The sequence below is a fragment of the Chlorocebus sabaeus genome, chromosome 2, assembly GCF_047675955.1.
Source record: "Chlorocebus sabaeus isolate Y175 chromosome 2, mChlSab1.0.hap1, whole genome shotgun sequence".
In the NCBI taxonomy this organism is placed as follows: Eukaryota; Metazoa; Chordata; class Mammalia; order Primates; family Cercopithecidae; genus Chlorocebus; species Chlorocebus sabaeus.
In genome coordinates, this window is record NC_132905.1 from 2,275,496 (window position 1) to 2,294,033 (window position 18,538).

General features: G+C 57.9%; 1 protein-coding gene across 1 annotated transcript in view; it reads right to left on the reverse strand.

Moving 5' to 3' along the window:
• CDH4 (cadherin 4) overlaps nucleotides 1–18,538 on the reverse strand; it is a 681,695-nt gene that overhangs the window by 44,476 nt on the left and 618,681 nt on the right. Inside the window, exon 7 of the mRNA XM_073005461.1 lies at nucleotides 17,785–17,957. Coding sequence (XP_072861562.1) covers nucleotides 17,785–17,957 — 173 coding nt within the window. The remainder of the gene's footprint in view (nucleotides 1–17,784; nucleotides 17,958–18,538) is intronic.

The following is an 18,538-nucleotide window of genomic DNA, read 5'->3' on the forward strand; positions in this document are numbered from 1 at the left end:
CACCATCCCTCTATTCACCCACCCATCCATCTATCCATCCACCATCCCTCCATCCACCATCCCTCTATTCACCCACCCATCCGTCTATCCATCCACCATCCCTCTATTCACCCACCCATCCATCTATCCATCCACCATCCCTCTATTCACCCACCCATCCATCTATCCATCCACCATCCCTCCATCCACCATCCCTCTATTCACCCACCCATCCGTCTATCCATCCACCCATCCACCCTCCGTCCCTCCCTCTTTCTACCTTTCCATCCCTCTGTCTTTCTATTCCTTCCTCCTTCCCTCCAAGACCAGCCAGCCCCAAGCCAAAGTGGCAGCTGATGAGAGATGGATGAATAAGCCCAGCCAAGGATGGAAGGGTTTTCCAGCTGAGCCTAGCCCAAATTGCCAATTTGTGGAATTGTGAGCTAAATAAATAGAAATAAATAGTGGTTGTTCTAGGCTGCTAAGTTTTGGGATCTTTTGTTACGCGGCAAAAGCTCCCTAGCATACATCCAAACCCTTAACATGGCCGCAGCACTCCATGTGTCATGGCTGCTAACCCCTCTGTGGCCTCATCTTGAATCAAGCTCCTCAGCCCCCAGATGTCCTTTCCCACGGAATTCTTTCCTGGCCCTCCAGCCGAGCATGCTGTCAGCTCAGCCTGCTCTTCATCCATGACTCATTCCTGGCTTGCACTTTTACATGTGCTGTGTCCTCCCTTGATCGTTGTCTGTGTCCCTTGCCAACCTGAGCTCTGGGGGCCATGGCTGTCTCATCCATCACCCACTGTGTCTCCAGGGCCAAACGTGGGCCCAACACAGAGTAGGTGCCCCATGACAGCAAGTTACTGTTGCCAACAACTGTGGTGACAACAGAAGATCTGAGGAATGACAGAGGGGCCTGGTGCTCCATGAGGTGTCTGAACGGTCTGTGGACAGCTGTGAGTCACCAAGGGGCATCACATGATCCAACTTATACATGTAGCAAGCGATGGCCTGTGGGCTGAATCTGCCCATCACTGTTATTATAAATAAAGTTTTATTGGCACATGGCTATGCTCGTTTATTGACACATTATCTATGGCTGCTTTCACACTTGCCAGGCAGAGCCGAGTATCTGCACATAGACTGTATGCCCCACAAAACCTAAAATATGGACCACCTGGTACTTTACAGAAGACGTTTGCTGACCTTGGGCTCCAATATCAGGCAGTGTAAGCCACTGCCACCTGGACAGGCCTGAGAGTGAGGCCACAGGCATCTCAGGGAGGGAGGGCTGGGGAGCCAGGGGAGGCTTCCAGGAAGAGGCAGTCACACTGCCTGAAGGTGACAGGGTGAACTGAGGGCAGGGCTGGCAGGGGTGGTTGGACCTAGGAGGTGGGAACACAGCAGCGAATCAGGCTCAGGGGTGTTCCACATGGCCTCCACCCAAACCAGGGTGACTGTGGCCTGGTGACCAGGCCCAGCCTACATAGGGCCAGGGCTCAGTGCAGTGGGGCGCTGGCTCCTGGTACCCCTAGTGATGAGGCAACATGTGCCTCATCACACAGCCCTGACTGTTGTTCTGAGAGATCTCCCTCAAGGAGGCAGGTGTCAGGGGCCTCTTGGAAGGGCAGGAAACTGCTTCTCGGCCCATGCCTGCATGGCCCCTGCAGGGGATCAGTCACCTGGAGAGAGAGGGGAGGACTGCAGAACTCAGAGCTCCTGCAGGGCTGAGGAGAGTGGGCTGCTCGGACTCCCTGCAGGAGAGGGTTCCGGGGAGGCTGTGAGGCTCAGCAGGACAGGGAGGCGCCTGCAGGCTGCAGAGCCATCAGCATCCTGGGCCTCCTGTATTTGGTGGCCCCCTCTGTAAAATGGGGCAGGACCGTGTGCTCTGCTGACCGCACAGCTGTGACTAGTTGCTGAGAGTGAACAGGAACGTGCAGCCCAAACCAGGTTTTCATTGTTTCTCCCATTGTTGGCTTTCTCCCCTCCCTCATTACCCCAACATCTGCCCCACATGACGCCCTATGTGCATGGTGCCCCCCACACCTCCTATCCCTGCCCTTCTGTGCTTGTGGCTGTGTTGTCCCTCTCTGTCCTCCTGCTGGTGAGACCCCACTCTTCCTTCCAGAATGAGCTTCCCTCGTGCCTCTGGAATTGATTTTGCCTCCCTCATTAACCCTGGAGATGCAGCATGACCTGGACAGCCACAACCCTGCCCACATCTGCTGCAGACTGGACTCTCCTGGAAGACCCAAAGTGCCCTGAGGACTGAGTCTTGTCCAGCTTTGTGTCCAAAGTACCAGGTACAGACCTGGCACACGGTTGGTAATCGGTGTCTGTTGAGGGAACCAAGTTAATGAGTCATGCCTAACAGAGCTGATATTTACCAAGATGAATAGAACTTGGAGTCAAGGAGATACAAACAAATAACAGAAATAGCTTATATTTACTTGGGTGCTACATCCTACTTTGATAGTTTTCTCACAGTAGGTTAACCCTTACCTGCTCCCATTTTTCCTCTTTCCCTCATCCTTCTATCCATCCCCTTACCCACCCATCCATCATTTACCCATCCATCATCTGCACATCCATCATGTATCATCCACCCGTCCATCCATTCATAATCCATCTGCCCACCTGTCCATCATCCATCATCCACTTTTGCATCCATCATCCATCATCTATCCATCCACTCACCCATCCATCATCCATCTATCCATCCATCCATTATCTGTCCATCCATCATCCATTCATCCATTCACCCATCCATCATCCACCATCCACTGACCCATCCATCATCCATCTATCCATCCATCCATCATCTATCCATCCATCATCCAACTATCCACTCCCTCATTCATCATTGATCCATCCATCCATCCATCACCCATCCATCCATCCACCATCTATCCATCCATCATCCATCCATCCACTTATCCATCATTGATCCATTTACCCATCCATCATCCATCATCCACCATCCACTCACTAATCCATCATCCCTCCATCATCCACTCACTCATCCATCATTCATCCATCCATCATCCATTCATCCATCATCCATCCATCACCCACCATCCATCCATCCATCCATCCATCCATCCATCCATCATCCCTCATCCACCATCCACTCACTCATCCATCATCCATCCATCCATCCATCATCCATCCATCATCCATTCATCCATCACCCATTCATCCATTATCCATTCATTCATCATCCACCATCCCCCTACCCATCCATCATCCATCATCCACCATCCACCCACCCATCATCCATCCATCCATCCATCCATCCATCCATCCATCCATCCATCCATCTATCCTTTAGAGACACCTCTCCTTATGTCAGGTGGATTACAACCACCCAATAAGGAAGCTGAGGATCTCTCATCCATCCATGAGATAAGGAGACTGAGGGAGGTGAGAGAGGCTTCTCCATGGAAGTGCAAGGGGAGCTGGCTGTGGAAGGAAGGTGGGGGCTCACTAGAGGGAGGAGGGAGTGACAGCATGAGCTGCAGGCATAGCAGGGCTGGGGGTATGAGGTATGAGGTGCACGGTGCAGAACAGGGCATTACTGGGGGCTAATGCAGAGGCTGTGAGGGAGGGGAGAAAACCAACAATGGGGAGAGAAACAATAAAAACCCAGTGTTGGCTGCATGTTCCTGTTCACTATTTCAGTGACTGGCGTCACACTGCGTGGTCAGCAGAGCTCATGTTTCTTTACCATTTACAGAGGGGACGACTGAATCCAGTGAGGGCCAGGCAGCCTCATGACCTCCCCAGTGCTACACAGCTGACCAGGGCAGAGTGAGGGGCCGGTCGGGGTCCCTGACGCTGGGTTGGTCTGCGCTTCCGGCCTTTGTTATGGATGGGACTCAGGCAGCACCAATAATGTCCACAGTGACATCAGCTCGATGCCCGCTGGGTCTCCTGAATGTGGGATGGACGTCATAGAAACAGCAGAGCTGGCACCACCCCTGACTGGCTGCTCTTTGCAACCTCAGGGTCAGGATCTGCCTTCTAACTGTGGGTCAATGTGTGTCCAGACATTCGCCAGGCCTGAGGCCTTGGACTTCATGGCACTGCCCACGGCAGAGGTCCCTGCCCCAAGGTTTCTTGCCTCAGGATCTCGACAGAAAGAAAATGTGCCTTCCTGTTCATCACGACAGAGACCAGCCAGCCCACCTCTGGAAGCTTCTCCAGCCTGGCCGTGTTCTCCTTCACCTGTGAGCACGCGGCCCTCCCTCGCAGTGGCTGGATGGAGCCTGAAGGCTGGCTCTGCCTCTGGCTAGGACACTGCAGAGATGGGCTGGGGATGGTGCCAGCACCAGTGGACAGGTTTGCCAATGTGAACCCAAACGCCAGGTACCCACGGCACCTTGGCGAGGGGCTGGAATCTTGCCTGCGGAGCCTCATTTCATCCGCGCCCCATCTATGTGCACCGGCTGTGGTGATGGCTCCGCGGGGATGTGGCTGCATCTCACTTCAGTCCCTGCTCCCCGAGGAAACAGAATTGGGTTTTCTGACAGGGTAGCAGGCAGCCTCGCTGTGGACACGTTCTTCATTTCTCACCCAAGTTTCTCTTGTTCTTTACAAATCCGATTCTCTTCCCCCTCCCAGGACAGATTTGGAAATCGAAGCTGCAGGGGGCTCTCAGCAGCCTCTTTCCTGGGCGCGATGTCCCCCTCAGGCGGTGCCCCACTGCCTGCCTGCACTAGCTCCCCTTGGCCACCCATCCTGCAGGGTGGGGCCCCCAGGCTGCTCTCAGCTACGTGTTTATCTGGCTGTGGTCGCCTCCTCCTGCAGCACGGCACCGCCGGAAGGACCAGACTGGAAAGCAGGAGACTGACACAGGCCGGCGGCAAAGGGAGGGATCCCAGCGGAGAAGAATGTCAGCCCGCGGAGAAGCCGCTGTCACAGACGCAGCGTGACCTCATTCTCCAAGTCTCCATTTCTTCAGTCATCGAATCAGAGCCGGTTCATGGAAACCACCCCTGGCTGCGGTGCTTTCAATGTATAGGAAAGAAATGTATTCTTTTCTATATACTGAAAATAAATAAAGCATTATAGAAACCCAGAGACACGTACAGTGTATTGTGTGTGCACGTGTGTGTGTGTGGGTTTGTGCACGTGTGTGCATGCCTGTGTGTATACACATGTGTATGTGTGCACCTCTGCAGGCATGTAAACCCGTATGTGCATGGATGTGCATGCGTTGTGTGTGTTGTCTGTGTGTGTGCAGCTGACTGCCACTAGAGGGCAGCTGGGTCTCGATTTTGAGAGGCAGGGCAGGGGTGTCTCCTGGCTGGGTGGGGGCAGGAAGCTAGACCCGCAAGAAGGAAGAAGTCTCCAAGGAGACCCCCGGGAGCAGCCAGTGGCCTTCCTGTTGGCTTCTGAAGTCCAGGCACGGTTGGCCTGGCACCCCTGGAAGCACTGGGGAGGTGGGGTCAGGCTCCTGATCTCATCACTGTCCCCACCTCCCGCTTTTCCAGGATGGTATCTGGGACGAGACAGTGGGTGAGCAGGACCCAGGCATGTGCTCATGAGGCAGCCACGGGAGCTCCCGCAGACAGGTCGCTTGCAGATGTGGCTGGTCTGTACGTAGCCGGCCAGGGCTGGCTTGGCTGGAGGTTTCCATGTATTTATCTAAAAGGCTTACACGGGGCTGCACCCTTTGCCCTCAAGTGCATTTCACTCCTTTGAGGCAGGCGAGGGGAGCCCCACGTTCGCCTGTTCTCAGAGGAGTCTGGTACCTCCTCCTGGTGCCTCAACAGACCTTGTGGTGTGCGTGGGCCGTGTGCAGCCTTTCGAGGGCCTGTGCGGCACAGGGGCACGGCGTCCTCCCACTATGCAGAAGATGAAGGCCCAGGACTTCCCCGAGGTCAGGGGCTGGTGAGTGCTCTGGAGGCCGGCAAGTGTCTCCCAGCCTTCATGGGACAGATGACCCAGGACTCAGCTCTGGACCAGCGTCCCAGAGTCCCCTCTCCATGGCTGACATATGCAGCCTCCACTTCCCATGTCAATCCTCGATGGAGGTGTCTGGGCAGGCAGCGGGAGTCCTGCTCAGCCAGGTGTGCCCTGCTGGACGCCTGCTCGTGTCCTGGGCTGGGGCCCCTACCCTTCCTGCTTCTGCCGGGTGCAGAGAATATGACAGAGGTCTCTGGAGCCAGCCATGCCGTCAGCAGTGGAGCTGCAGTGAATTCATTAAAAAGTGATTTGGCCATTTTCAAGTTCAAGAGGAGGGAAGAAAACCACAGTGGGCCATCCCCGGGGTTTCTGCTTACCTCCCCATAGCTCAGCAAGTAAATTTTGCAGAACAGCCATCAATAATGCAGGCGGCCGGCCTGCCCTAGAAAGGCATCAAAGCTTCCTGAGTTGAGTGTGCCCTGCCCATACCCAGCGTCGATGCACCCTGGCAGGAGCAGCGCCTGGAGCTCAGATCCTGAAGTTCTCCTGGGTGCTGCCCCCACCCCAGCCACCATCTAGGGGTGGTCTCATCTGCCAGGCTGCAAGCACGCCTCCCCCACCTGCTCCAGGCTCTCTGCACCTAGAGGTGGTCCGAATGGGGATATAAAAGGAGCCCCAAGGCCCTGCATCCCTTCCTTCTGGGTGAGCCGGAGCCAGTGCCAGCGTGATGGTGGCTGCTGCTCTGGGAGCTTCTCCAGCTCCTCTCAGGTCAGCGCTGCTCCCACCGCTTCCTCCTGGACCACACACTCCCCGAGGGTCTTCCCAGCTGTCACTGCTGGAACCTCCATTCCCTTGGAAGCTGACAGATAGAGCAGACAGAGGGCCGGGCCCTGTTCCGTGTCTCATCCTCAGGCTGCACAGCACCTGGGGTCTGTCCGGAGCCTGAGAATGTGACTCCGGCACGAAGATTAGATGCTATGGGAGGAGGGAGTGCAGGCACTGCGGAAAACAGGCTGGCAGGTCCTCACAAGTCAAGGTCAATACAGGGCCTGGCAGCCTCACTCCTGGGTATGTATCCAAAAGAGCTCAAACCAGGGCTTCTGACAAACACTTGCACGCCCTCATTCAAAGCAGCACCATTCACAGCAGCCAAAAGGGCCAAACAGCCAAGTGTCCACTGAGAGATGAACGGACAAAGAGAACGTGGCTGCCCCATGCAGCAGAGTATTATCCAGCCATAAAGAGGCATGAAACACAGACACGAGCTGCCACGGTGACGCCTGGTGAGAGACGCCAGACACGAAACGCCATGCGTGGAACGAGCCCACTTACAGGAAACGTCCAGAATAGGCAAATCCATAGAAGCATAGAAGCGGAAAGAAGATTCGGGGCTGCAGGGGCTCACTACCCCCTGGCTCTGCGGACTGTGCCTCCTCCAGGACGAGGGGCTGAAACCCGGGGACCTGGCCCCTTAGCTGCCCGGGCTGCTGTGTTGAAGGAAGCGTGTCTTGCCCAACCTTCCGCTCAGCTGCCCTTTGCACACCCAGGACAGCGACGTGCAGCTGCCTCAGCTCTTGTGGGTTTTAGGATCCCTTGGGAACTCCGGTGTCCCTAGCCCTGGCTGTACTCACTGGTGGCCCAGAGCCTCTGCGCTGTGCCCCCAAGCCCAACGCCAGCGGACCCTCGCCTCTCACTCTATAGCCAGGTTTGCTTTCTGCTGCGCAGAGCTGGATCAAACCCAGGAAAACGCCAACCTTTCCCAGTTCCAGGCAGCAAGTCCTCCCTTGACCTGGTGCTGGGGGCAGGGAGGCCACAAAGAAGGTCTCTGCTTCGTAAATCCACAAAACCCACCGCATGGGGATGGAGGGGGGTGGGGGATGCTGGGACCCTCTCGCTTCCCCCATCTCTCTCTCTCTCTCCATCTCTTTCTCTCTGTCTCTCACATTCTCTGCTGGGCACAGAGGGAAGAGAAGCTGCCAGGAATGACTGCTGGTGATTCCAAGTGTCTAGATGTCTGGGAAGAACAAGATGGTGGCAGGCAGGGGAGGTCCCGTCAGCCCAGCAGGCACTGGGGGCTCCTCCCTGGGGCCTCCTCTGACCCCCGACCCGTGGGTCTCAGAGGAGAACACCTCCCTCTCCAGGGGCCGGGCAGTCACACCCAACCGTGGAGGGCCACGTGCCTGAGCTCTCTAGGGGCCCGGGGTTTCTGAGCCACGGATTCCAGTGGCTCTTGGAGTCTTTGCCCTCCTGTGGCTGATGCTCTGGGGAAGCTTTTCCCAGACTGGGCACTGTCAGCCCTGGGGCTGGGTCGTTCTCTGCGGTGGGGCGTCCTGGGCACTGAGGGGGGCTAAGCATTTCTGGCTTCCACCCATGCGATGCCAGCGCTGCCCCCACCCAGCGGTGACAACCACAGATGCCATCACTTGCCCAGTGTCCCAAGAGGGACGTCGCCCTAGGTTGAAAGCACGGATCTAGGGGAGGAGACCGACGGCAAATAGCAAAGAGTATCACATCAGCTGGGGACACAGGCCATGTAGAAAACACAGCAGGAGACAGGGACAGGGTGCTCAGTGCACTGGATTAAACCGGGCGGTGGGCAGGGCTGTCTGCCAAGCAGACATGTGGCTATCGAGCCGTGGGGAACTTGGGAGGAATGTGCAGGCAGGGGGAACAGCCAGTGAGAAGGCTGGTGGGCTCGGGGTGCCAGAGGAATGGGGCTGGGTTTGGTTCTGACTCTGGGTGAGACAGGAAACCATGGTGGGGTTTCAGAAGACAAGAGTTCACACTGGTGTCTGAACAGGATGGCCAGGCTCCTGGGCGTGGACAGAGCAGGGGATGTGCAGAGGCTGGAGACAGCGGAGCGGGTGCCCTGTGGTCTGAGTGGCTTCCGCCAGGTGTGGGGGAGACAGCGGACACAAAAGAGAAGGAAAGGCACGTGCAGGGCCGGCCGGGAGACTTCTCGGACACACAGGAAGAGGTGGGGGGCTGGGGGGGCCCACGCCACCTGGGGTGCTGGGAGACACTTGGGAATACGCTGCCCCTCTGCAGACATGCTCCCACTCCCATTCTCCTGAGACGCACGGGCCTTTTTCTCTTTCATTTTCTCACTTATGATAGACCTAGAGGAAGTATTTCTCCAAGGCAGGGAAAACAGCCTCACACAGTGACTCAGGGAGTAGTACCCTGGGCCTGGCGTTGGAGCCCCGGGAGGGAGGGGCTGCACCCTCCGGGCCAGGGGCTTCAGAGCCCTGGGTGGTCACTCCCTTAGCCCAGGCCTCCTGCAGCCTTGCAGGAAAGCAGGCCCTGTGACCAGAGGATCTGAATCTTAAGGGAATCCAGAAGTCGGGATTTGAATAGAAATCTCCTGCTTCAACACTGGCCGAGTTAAAACAAGATTAATACGAACTGCACCTCTGTGGTGGAACCTGTCTCTGGGTTTGAGACCCTGGATCTGACCCACAAAGGGGCCGTGCCGCCGAGGGAGGGTGCAGATGAAATCCCTGCTCCTTCCTCCCAACCTGACTTTCACGTCACGGTGCCGTCCCGGTGTGTGGCACCGCCCATGTGCAAATGGCCAACCACGCTGTGTGCCGATAAAGCCTCATCACAAAGCCAGTCACAGGCTTCTCGGCAAAAGGGACTGAGTCTGGCCGCTTCCCGTCAGGGTCTTGTCAAATGAGGTGACTTAAAAACAGCAGTCCAGAAGGCCAGAGGTTTGAGGTGGAGGCATGGGCAGGGCCCGGCTCCATCCAGGGGCTTGAGGGAGGACCCATCCTGCCTCTTCCACCTCCTGGAGGCTCCAGGCACCCTTGGCTTGTGGCCTTATCGTCTGGTCTCTGCCTCAGTCTCCATGCCGCCTTCTCCCCTGTGTCTCTCTCTGTCCCTATAAGGATTTAGGGTCCACCCCAATGCAGACGATTTTATCTCCAGATCTTTACATCTGCAAAGGCCCCTTTTCCAGACAAGGTCACATTGGCAGGGGTCAGGGCGTGGACATAGCTTTTCTGGGGACCACGATTAAACCCAGTCCAGATGCTGATTGGGCCAGGTCTGTGGCTGGGCCAGTGGCCCCCAGGGGACCTGGACTTTCAGCTGTGATGGGTTCTCACTCCTCCCCACCTGCAGCCCCCCACGTGCTGCCCCCTCCTCTTCCTGCCCTCTGCCTGGCGCTGGCCCTTCTCAGATGGAGACGTTGGCCACTGCTCCAGCTACAACCCCAGTCGCCTGGGCCCAGTTCCAAAGGCAGATGAACAGCGGTCAACTAATTGACCACTGGAGGCTTTGAGGCGGGAGCCTTGACTGCTGCTGCCACGTGGAGCCATAATTCTGGCCACGGTTCATGCTGCGGCCGGCTCATGGGAGTGGCTCGCTGGGGAGCTGCACCATGAAATGGTTGACTTCTTCCGCAGTCACCGCTTCCCTCTCCTGCAGCCCTGCCCTGGGCCCACACCTTGGCACTTTGGTTACGAAATGCCACCGATGGAACGGAGCCTCCTCTCAGACTCCACGGCCATCTCCTCCCCTCCCCTCGCAGCGCAGGTTCCTGGGGCACGGAGACCACCCCATGTGCATGTGGCCCCGTGGTGGGAGAGCCACTCAGGGGCTGCAGGCTCATCTTCCAGTGGATGGAGGAGCTGTCCTGACCCTGCCCTGCTGTGACCCTGCTCAGCGTGGCTGACACTCATGCCCTGTGGCCACAGGACCCCGACATGCTGGTCAGTGTAAGGGGCACTCAGCTTCCTCACCAGGGAGGGACCTCTTGTCAGGAAGTGGTTGGGGGTCACCTGGGCCGTCCTATGGCTTAGTCCCCTCCTCTGCCATCCAGGATCCCCCATGGAACCAGGTCACCATTAGCACCAGTATTCCTGCTCTCCTGGGACCTGGGAGGCCCTCGCTCTGTAACTCACTGGTACCTCTTCTCACTTTGCTGGATGGCCACACCTGCCAGCTCTGGCCTTCAGAAACCTTTGGACAGCATCGGTGGGCACCAGCTCACGTGTGGCCCAACTTCAGAGCACGCACTGCCCAGCGTGCCTGGGAACCTCATCCTGTGTGGGGACCGGACCCAAACCCTGCCCCTCTCTCTGCATCCATCCCTCACCCTCAATGCCAGGGGTGGCGGCCTCTGTGTCCTGGGGGTGACCTGCTGGCCTGGGGTCCTCTTGGGGCTGCTCAGTGCCCCACACTTGGGGGACACCATGTGACTCGGGAGCCGAGGCCTCTGTTTTGGAGGGAGGTCGAAGCCCCAAGATGACGGCGCCTTGGCTGGGTCCACCTTCTCACCGCTGTCCTTCCCTCTCTTCTCCACCTTCTCACCGCTGTCCTTCCCTCTCTTCTCTTCTTTTGGGAGGGGGCGGAGGGGATCAGGAAGATTTCAGGGCCACAAATCCGGCCTGAGGTGGGTCAGCAGCAGATGTGTCTCAATGGCTAATATTTTTCTCCGAGACGACATAGCCATATTCGGTGTCTTCTAAACAGGGTTCCATGACAGCGATTCAAAACCCCAGCCAGTGGGAGGTGCTGACCCCGCCTCCCCCAGGCTACTGCCCTCCCCAGGCAGACGCCTCTGGGTGGGGCTTACGAGAGGCTGGCTGCCTGGGAGAAACGCCTTTCAGAAAGCCACGCCGCTCTCAAAGGGAAAGGGGACATTCTGGTCACTGATGAACACTTTCTATAGGAATCTGAATCATGTGAATACATGAACTAAGGTCGATGGTGGTGAGAACGATATCCCGAGCAGTAGAACAAAGCCATGCTCTCACTCTCCATCCACTGATGACAGTGCCGGGCGGGTGGAGGGTCTCAAAGACATTCGGGGAGGTGTGGGTTTTGCTTTCCCCAGAATCATTTCAGACCGGGAGATCACTAATTTGGCCCACCTCGTTTGGGAAGAAATTTTGAGCTGATGAAGGTGACCAGGTGATAGTCCTCTTGTGATAGGACCGGGAGGCCGGATCCAGTTTCTAATAACAAAATCAACGTCCTCAGGAGCAGCCTGGAAGGGACGCTGAGAACAATGCTGGCAGGGTGCTAGTTTCACTGCACAGCAAGCGGAACGACGCCTGCGTCTGCAGAGCCCACTCTCACCTTCAGAACGGGGCTCGGGCGGCAGGTTCACCTCCTCATTAGGCCATCAATATTCTAATTAGGAAACAACGCCAGATGAATAGGATTAGCAAGAGGGGCATCTTCGGCTGGTACACGAGAGACACTTGAACCGCTCAGGTCTTATCGAAGCCTCTCCTGACATCTTAATCATGTAGAAGCACTCAATTTACATAGCTCTGCCTAATTAGACACGGCAGCAATGATGTTTGTGGATTTTCTTCTTCCTGAAGATGACTCACTCTGTCAGATGGAGGCTGCTGCCGAGAAGCACCTCTGGTGCTTCCCCCGAAGACTTTGCTTGTTGCACAAGGGCAGGGGAGATGAAGCTTTTTACAGGGGGAGGAAAAGAAAAAGGAACTACTGATGTATCCTTTTCGGAAGTGGCTGAGCAGCTGTCCGGCTGAGGCAAGGCAAGCTGGGCTGGTGGAGAAATGGTCCCGATGTGTCCTCTTCTCTGATAGGCCAAGCCAGACAGAAATCAGCTTCTTGGGCTCAGCAGGCCTGGGCCCAGGGGGGCAGTGGCTCTGCCAGGCGAAGGCCGGGCCCCAGGGGGCTGAACTGGTGCTTGCTTGGCGTCTACGCTGCTGTGAGTGGCTGCCTGCATGGGTTTGCTAATGCCTGGCAACAGTGGTCCTGGAGCCATTGTCTTAAAACTTGTTGTTGCTTTATTGTTTGTTTGCTGTTGAAAATCCAAGACTGTGCTTCCTCTGCTGCAAAAGCGGTTAACTATAAGCCATTATTCAGCTTTCCCCAGGAGGTGGGTGAACGACGAGCAGGGCAGCTCTGAACACTAAGCACAGATCTGCGCAGAAAGCAGAGCCCTGGTAAGGGGCGCTCCGGCCTCAGCACACCCCGCCAAGTCTTTGGCAGCTTCCAGGACTTCTATCCTGAGGCAAAGGCGAAAAAGTGGGAGAGGCTGTGTGCAAGGTGGGAGACAGGACCTGGAATGGCTGAGTGGGCAGATGGGGGTGGCCAGTGCCAGGGCCCTGCATCTCCTCCGGCCAAGTGGTCACAAATTCAGAGGTCACCCACGACCCCGAGACCATGCCACAAACTGCTGCAGAGACTGGCCCAAGGGGATGACCTCTCCATGTCTGGGAAGGGGAGCCTGCCTCAATGTCCCCACTGGGAGGGGCTGCTGAAGACTTGGGGCCAGGCGGTGGCCTAAGGACATGGCTGCTGTGTGCTGGAGGCAGCTTCTCTAACAGAAGCCCTTGAGCTGGTGCCCTTAGAAGGGGAAAGAGACACGTTTGCACAAGGAAAATAATGTGGAAATGACATGAACACCTTTGGTTCTGCTCACCAGGAGCCCTGAGGGCACCCAACACCGTCTCTGTACCCAAATGCAGCCAGCTGCAGGCCACGCCTGGGTCTGTCTCAGATTCAAGACACACAGCCACCCTCCAGCCAGGGGCTGCATTGAACCTGGGGAGGGAGCAGCTCAGGGACCTGGATGTTCCTAGGCTTGGGCTTGCTTTGAAAGGGGCAGGGTGAACAGAAGGTGGGAGGGGTCCTGCTGCCGGGCACATGCTGCTCATGAAGGTCTTGTTTTGATCGTGGCTGGGAATGAGGACATCACGACCACGATGGGGCCTTAGCCTTGCCCCAGCTGCCTCAGGCCTGCAGCTCAGCTCCCGGCTGCTCATGCAGGCCAGGGTCTGTTGTCCTCTCTGGAGTGACCATGCCCATCTGTGTCCACGCAGGCCTCCCTCTGGGGCCCCCATGCCTGGCTGGCTCCTGGTGATGACCCTATCATGGTCTGCTTGGGGCCAGGCCTCTTTTGGGTTACACCCCATCCCCTGCCTGGGGGTGCGAGGAAGGCCAGGGGTCCTTCCAGCCAAAGACGTGTTGTCAAACAGTGTACCCCGGGATGTTCCAGGGGACATGGCCCCAAAGTCCAGCCCCACAACCGTCCCCTGAGCCCCTGGACCATGGCTCTGCTGTCCCCCCGCGATGCCCGTCCACATGGGGGTCCCAGGCTGCACTGCATCAACCAGCTTGTTTCACATGCACGAGACAGAAACAGGAGACAGAAATGGATCTTCCCAGAATCGAATGTTAGCGGCTGAAGGATCATCAAGGAAAATAACCACACCACCCACGTTCCTGACAAGCCCTGGAGGAAGCAGACATGGGACCGCCCTCTCCAGCACACCACGCCTGAGACGCACGAGACGGGGCCTCCCGTTGGATAGAAGCCAGGCTGTTCACATCCCCAGGCACACACAACGGAGAACGCCAGCACCCGCAACACCAGCGTCTCCTCATGTCCCTCAATCTTCATAAATCTCCATCTGTCAACCACACCTCTAATGGCTTTTAAATGAGCATTTTATTTGGAACATTTTGCAGGTCACGCTGAAGCTGCCGACAGGGGCGGCAGGGGGCGGGTATTTGCTGTGGGCCTTGGGGAGCAGGCTGGCTCCGCCTCGCCTCGGTGTCCGGCCTGGGCAGGGGGTCCAGCTGCCGGGTCGGCCTCACTGGGGCCTGGTCAGTGGGTGGGGAGGTCTCTGGGTGGCTGGGGCTGCTGGCCCTCCCTTGGCCGAGCTGCCATGATCTGTAGGGGCAGGGGGAGCTAAGCCCAGGAGGCTGGACACCATCCCTATCATGGGCCTTGACATGCCCACAGGAATGCCCGGCCCAGGGAGGCCAAGGGGTGTCCCTCCCGTGGGACAGCTGGGGAACCCCAGGGTGTCGTGGGCTCCATGGCGCTCTTGATCCCTCCCAGGGTCAGAGCTGCACCCACACTGACTGCCGGGGCCTTGCAAGATTTTCAGCTATGAAGAGGGGTCCACGGATGTTGCCTATATGTATTTTCAGCCTGGAAAATACTAGATATTCTTTCCTACAATATAAACTACAAAGTCCCCCAGCCCTCTCAGCCCTCTACCCTGCAGTGAGAAAGCTTTAGCTGTTTAGTCCCTTTATCTATAGACATCTGTGCTGAAGGAGACCAGATGGTCCCAAAGCCACCGGGAGCCCCTCGACCCCGTCGGAAACCAGAGGGAGTACGGACTGACACGAAACCAGTACAGGCCAGAGCAGGCAGCCTATGGTCCCCTTTAGATCCTCAGCTTATCATTATAGTAAGAAAACCCCTGCCCTAAGGGAAGACTGCTGCCATGTTGTACACGTGATGTGTGAAGAGGTGTGTTCATGGACAGCGTCTGCGCGTCTGGTACCCTCCGCACCCCTGCATGCCTCCCCTGCAGGCACCCAGCCCTGTGAACACCTCCCCCTTCCCGGTTCTCCGGTTGCTCAATAGAACCAGCTGCCTCTCCAATTGGCCGTTGCTCCTTCGCGGCCAATATAGAGTAGGGAGAGAACAGTTTCCTGGGGCCAGCATGCAGCCAGCTGCTCCTGCACTGGGACTGGAGGGTGAGGCCCCATCAGATCTCCCTGAGTGTCGCCACTGCCCTTTCTGCCCCATGCTTTCCCCGTCACAGACCAGCAGCTGCCGGCTCGCAGATGGGGCAGCCTGTGGGCTCTAGGTAACCCCTGCCCCTGCCCCTGCAAGGGGCCATCTCAGAGGTGCTGGCGCCCACGGGCCTGACCCTTGCTCGGCTGTCCTGTCCTCTCCTTGGACACAGCCGGCAGCCGTGCCATCCCATCTGTACCTCTGGAGCATCACGTGTGCAGGAGTGTGTGGGCAGAGGCTTGCACGCACCTGCTCCGGTCAGACCACCTGCTCTGCCAAAAGCTGTGCAAACACGCTGGAGAGGCGCCCGCCTGTGGAAACCAGCCGCGCACAGGTGTGTGTGTGGGAGGGGCAGACGGGGGGGTGCCCTCTCTCACCAGGGCAGGCGGGGACCCCAGGCTACAGAGGAGATGGGGGACGGTATCTGGTTCTTCCACATCTGTGTGGGCCTCACTAACAGCACTCCTGACTCGGTCATGGGCCCACGGATCATCTTCCTAGCTGAGTGACAGGACCAGGGCCAGGCGCAGCTCGTCTGCAGAGCCTTGTCTGAGCACAGCGGGCGCTCGTTCCTGGCCACTGGAGGGCGGCAGGGCCTCAGCAGATCCTGCAGTCCTGGGGTGAAGGTGCTGGGACTGACTGCAGCTCACTTGGAGCCCCGGGCATTCTGGCCAACATCACTCTAAGAACGTTTATGTAAATCCTGCATCAGAAGTCCCCGCCTGTGCCATCCATGCCAGCCCTCACGCTGCCTGCCACGCGACTCCATCTCGATCCCTGGAGTCCGAGGCCATCATCACCCTCCCATCTCTCAGACGAAAGGCGCCACGGCTGAGGTTGACAATGTCCCCTGCTGTGCAGGTCCGAGTCCCGAGCCCCTGCCCACCCCGGGGCCGCCTCGCCTCCCCCACAAGCCACACACTGCCGAGAGTTACCTCCCGAGTGGCCTCTCTGCCCCCGTGTGCTATCCTGAGTACCACCCCTTATGATTTAGGAATTTCCAGGAAAACCCCTTTGTGCTCTTCCCACGGACGGGGACGGGGACGGGTGGCATTTTCCAGGCTGCAGCTTGGCTTTGGTTGATCTGAAAGGCGGGGATGAAGACGGCACCGCAGGTGAGTCCTGGTTTTTGGAGCTGAGGCAGAAACTGGAGGCCCACAGCCCCAAACCAGGAAGAAGAACCTGCCACTTCCTTGCCAGCCCCAGTCCTAAAAGCGACACCAGCAAGCCCCAGTGACCAGCTGGCAGCCCCAGCTTGCAGTGGGGTCCCCGCACACCCAGAACTCGAGGGCCATGACGCAACTCAGAAGCCGCTGACTCGGAGCGGGAGAGTTGAGGCCAGCAAGACTGAGGCGCTGCCAGCAAGTGGCGCTGTGGCCTCTGGAAACGAGCCTCCCGCGGGCAGGACCTGCTGGCTCTGAGCCCAGTGAGATGGCTCCACTGGCTCCTGGGAGCCAAATGCCTTAGAGGGTAAACTGCGTCTGGAATGACGCTGACTCTGTGGGCACAGTGCAAACAGGAGACCAGATAGTGAGACCTGGAGATGGGGAAGGCAGGCGATGCCCTGTCCTGGGCGCCTGGGGACTCAAGGGGCAGCTGGGGGGGCGCTTTCAGCCCCAGGAGCTGGTGGTGAATCTTCCAGGGACACACGGCCCAGCGCTGGAGATGTACCTGCACTTGGCAGGCTTCAGAGCAGAAGCAGGCCCCGACCTCACCCACCGCCCAGGGCGTCCCTCTGGGGTCTGTCTCTGAGTGGGGCGTGCACTGGAGATGAAGAAGGGGAGGAAGGCCTCTGTCACAAAAGCCTCGTGGGGCCGCAGGACAGTGCAGGAGGTGGGGGTGCATGGAACCCGGCACCAACCAGCAGCCCATATATTTGGCTGTGATGGTTTCCGGCTGTGTGAAAAGCCCTGCTCTTCCATGCCCCCTTCGTCACAGCCAGGCCGCCGCAGCCTAGGTGGGGTGGGCCTCCTTGAAGGCGCCACGTCCAGAAGGGGTGGGTTTCAAGGCAGGCATGTGTGTTCAGGTCCTGAGAGGGGCCGTCAGAGCACCCCAGAGCCCGAGTGCCGCTGTGGCTAGACCCCGAGACCCCAGCGGGTGGTCCCTGCTTTTCTGAGGCCTCCACCCATAGCCACACACACCAGCAGGGCCTGTTCTAGAACTCTCACAAGGCCTCGCCCATAGCAGCCAGTGGTGAGTGCTCCAGAGCCTCCTTTGCTGAATCTGTCCCATGGCAAGAGAGTGACACTGGGGAGGTTTCTGATCATTCCCCGACTGTGCCATGAGAGAGGCTCCCCGAGGGTCCTGTGGGCGTCCTGCGGGGACCAGGAGCTCACCCGCCTGCACACAGACCCCGCCCCGCCTCACCTCTCGGTCCAGGCCAGCCGCCACTGTGACGATGTCTCCAGTCTCGCTGTTGATGGTGAACATATTCTGGGACGGGCTCTGCGGGGTCTGGGTCACAATCCGGTACCGCACCATCCCGTTGGCCGTGGTGCTGTCGTCAGCATCGTTGGCCGTGACGGTCATCACATAGGTTCCTGGAACAGAGACAGCAGCTCAGATGGGGACAGCCTGCCCCACAGGCTGCTGCCCCCGCACACACCTGGGCAGAGCCCCCTGGACCACAGAGCTCTCCGTGAGTCTGGCATAGTGGAACCCTCTTCCTCTTGGTGTCCTCAGAGGTGGTGTCAGTGCACCTGCCGACTCTGCCCCCACTTTATAGAATCATGGAAGGATTTCTTCTAGAGCTTGAGGTTCCTTTGAGGTCATCTGCTCTGACCTCTTCCTTTTTCAGCTGGGGAAAGACCAGGCCTCAGAGGAAGAAGAACTTCTCTAAGCCTCCAGAGCATGGGGCAGCAGACCAGGCCTGGAGCCGGGTGGCCTGAGGTCCCGACAGTGCCTCCAAGTTGCCTCCACTCCCACATAGAACCCAGCCTGGTTGGGCTTAAAGGAGGGACTCAGAGGCACTGAAGCAGGGCCTGGTATAGGTCTGGATACATAGAAGCTGTATAATAAACACTGCAGAGGACACAGTGGAAAACAAACCTAAAAGGGACCGCTTAGCAGGGAGGCTGTGCCTATGGGACTCAGTCAGATGGAGCACATCTGGGGGTGCCGT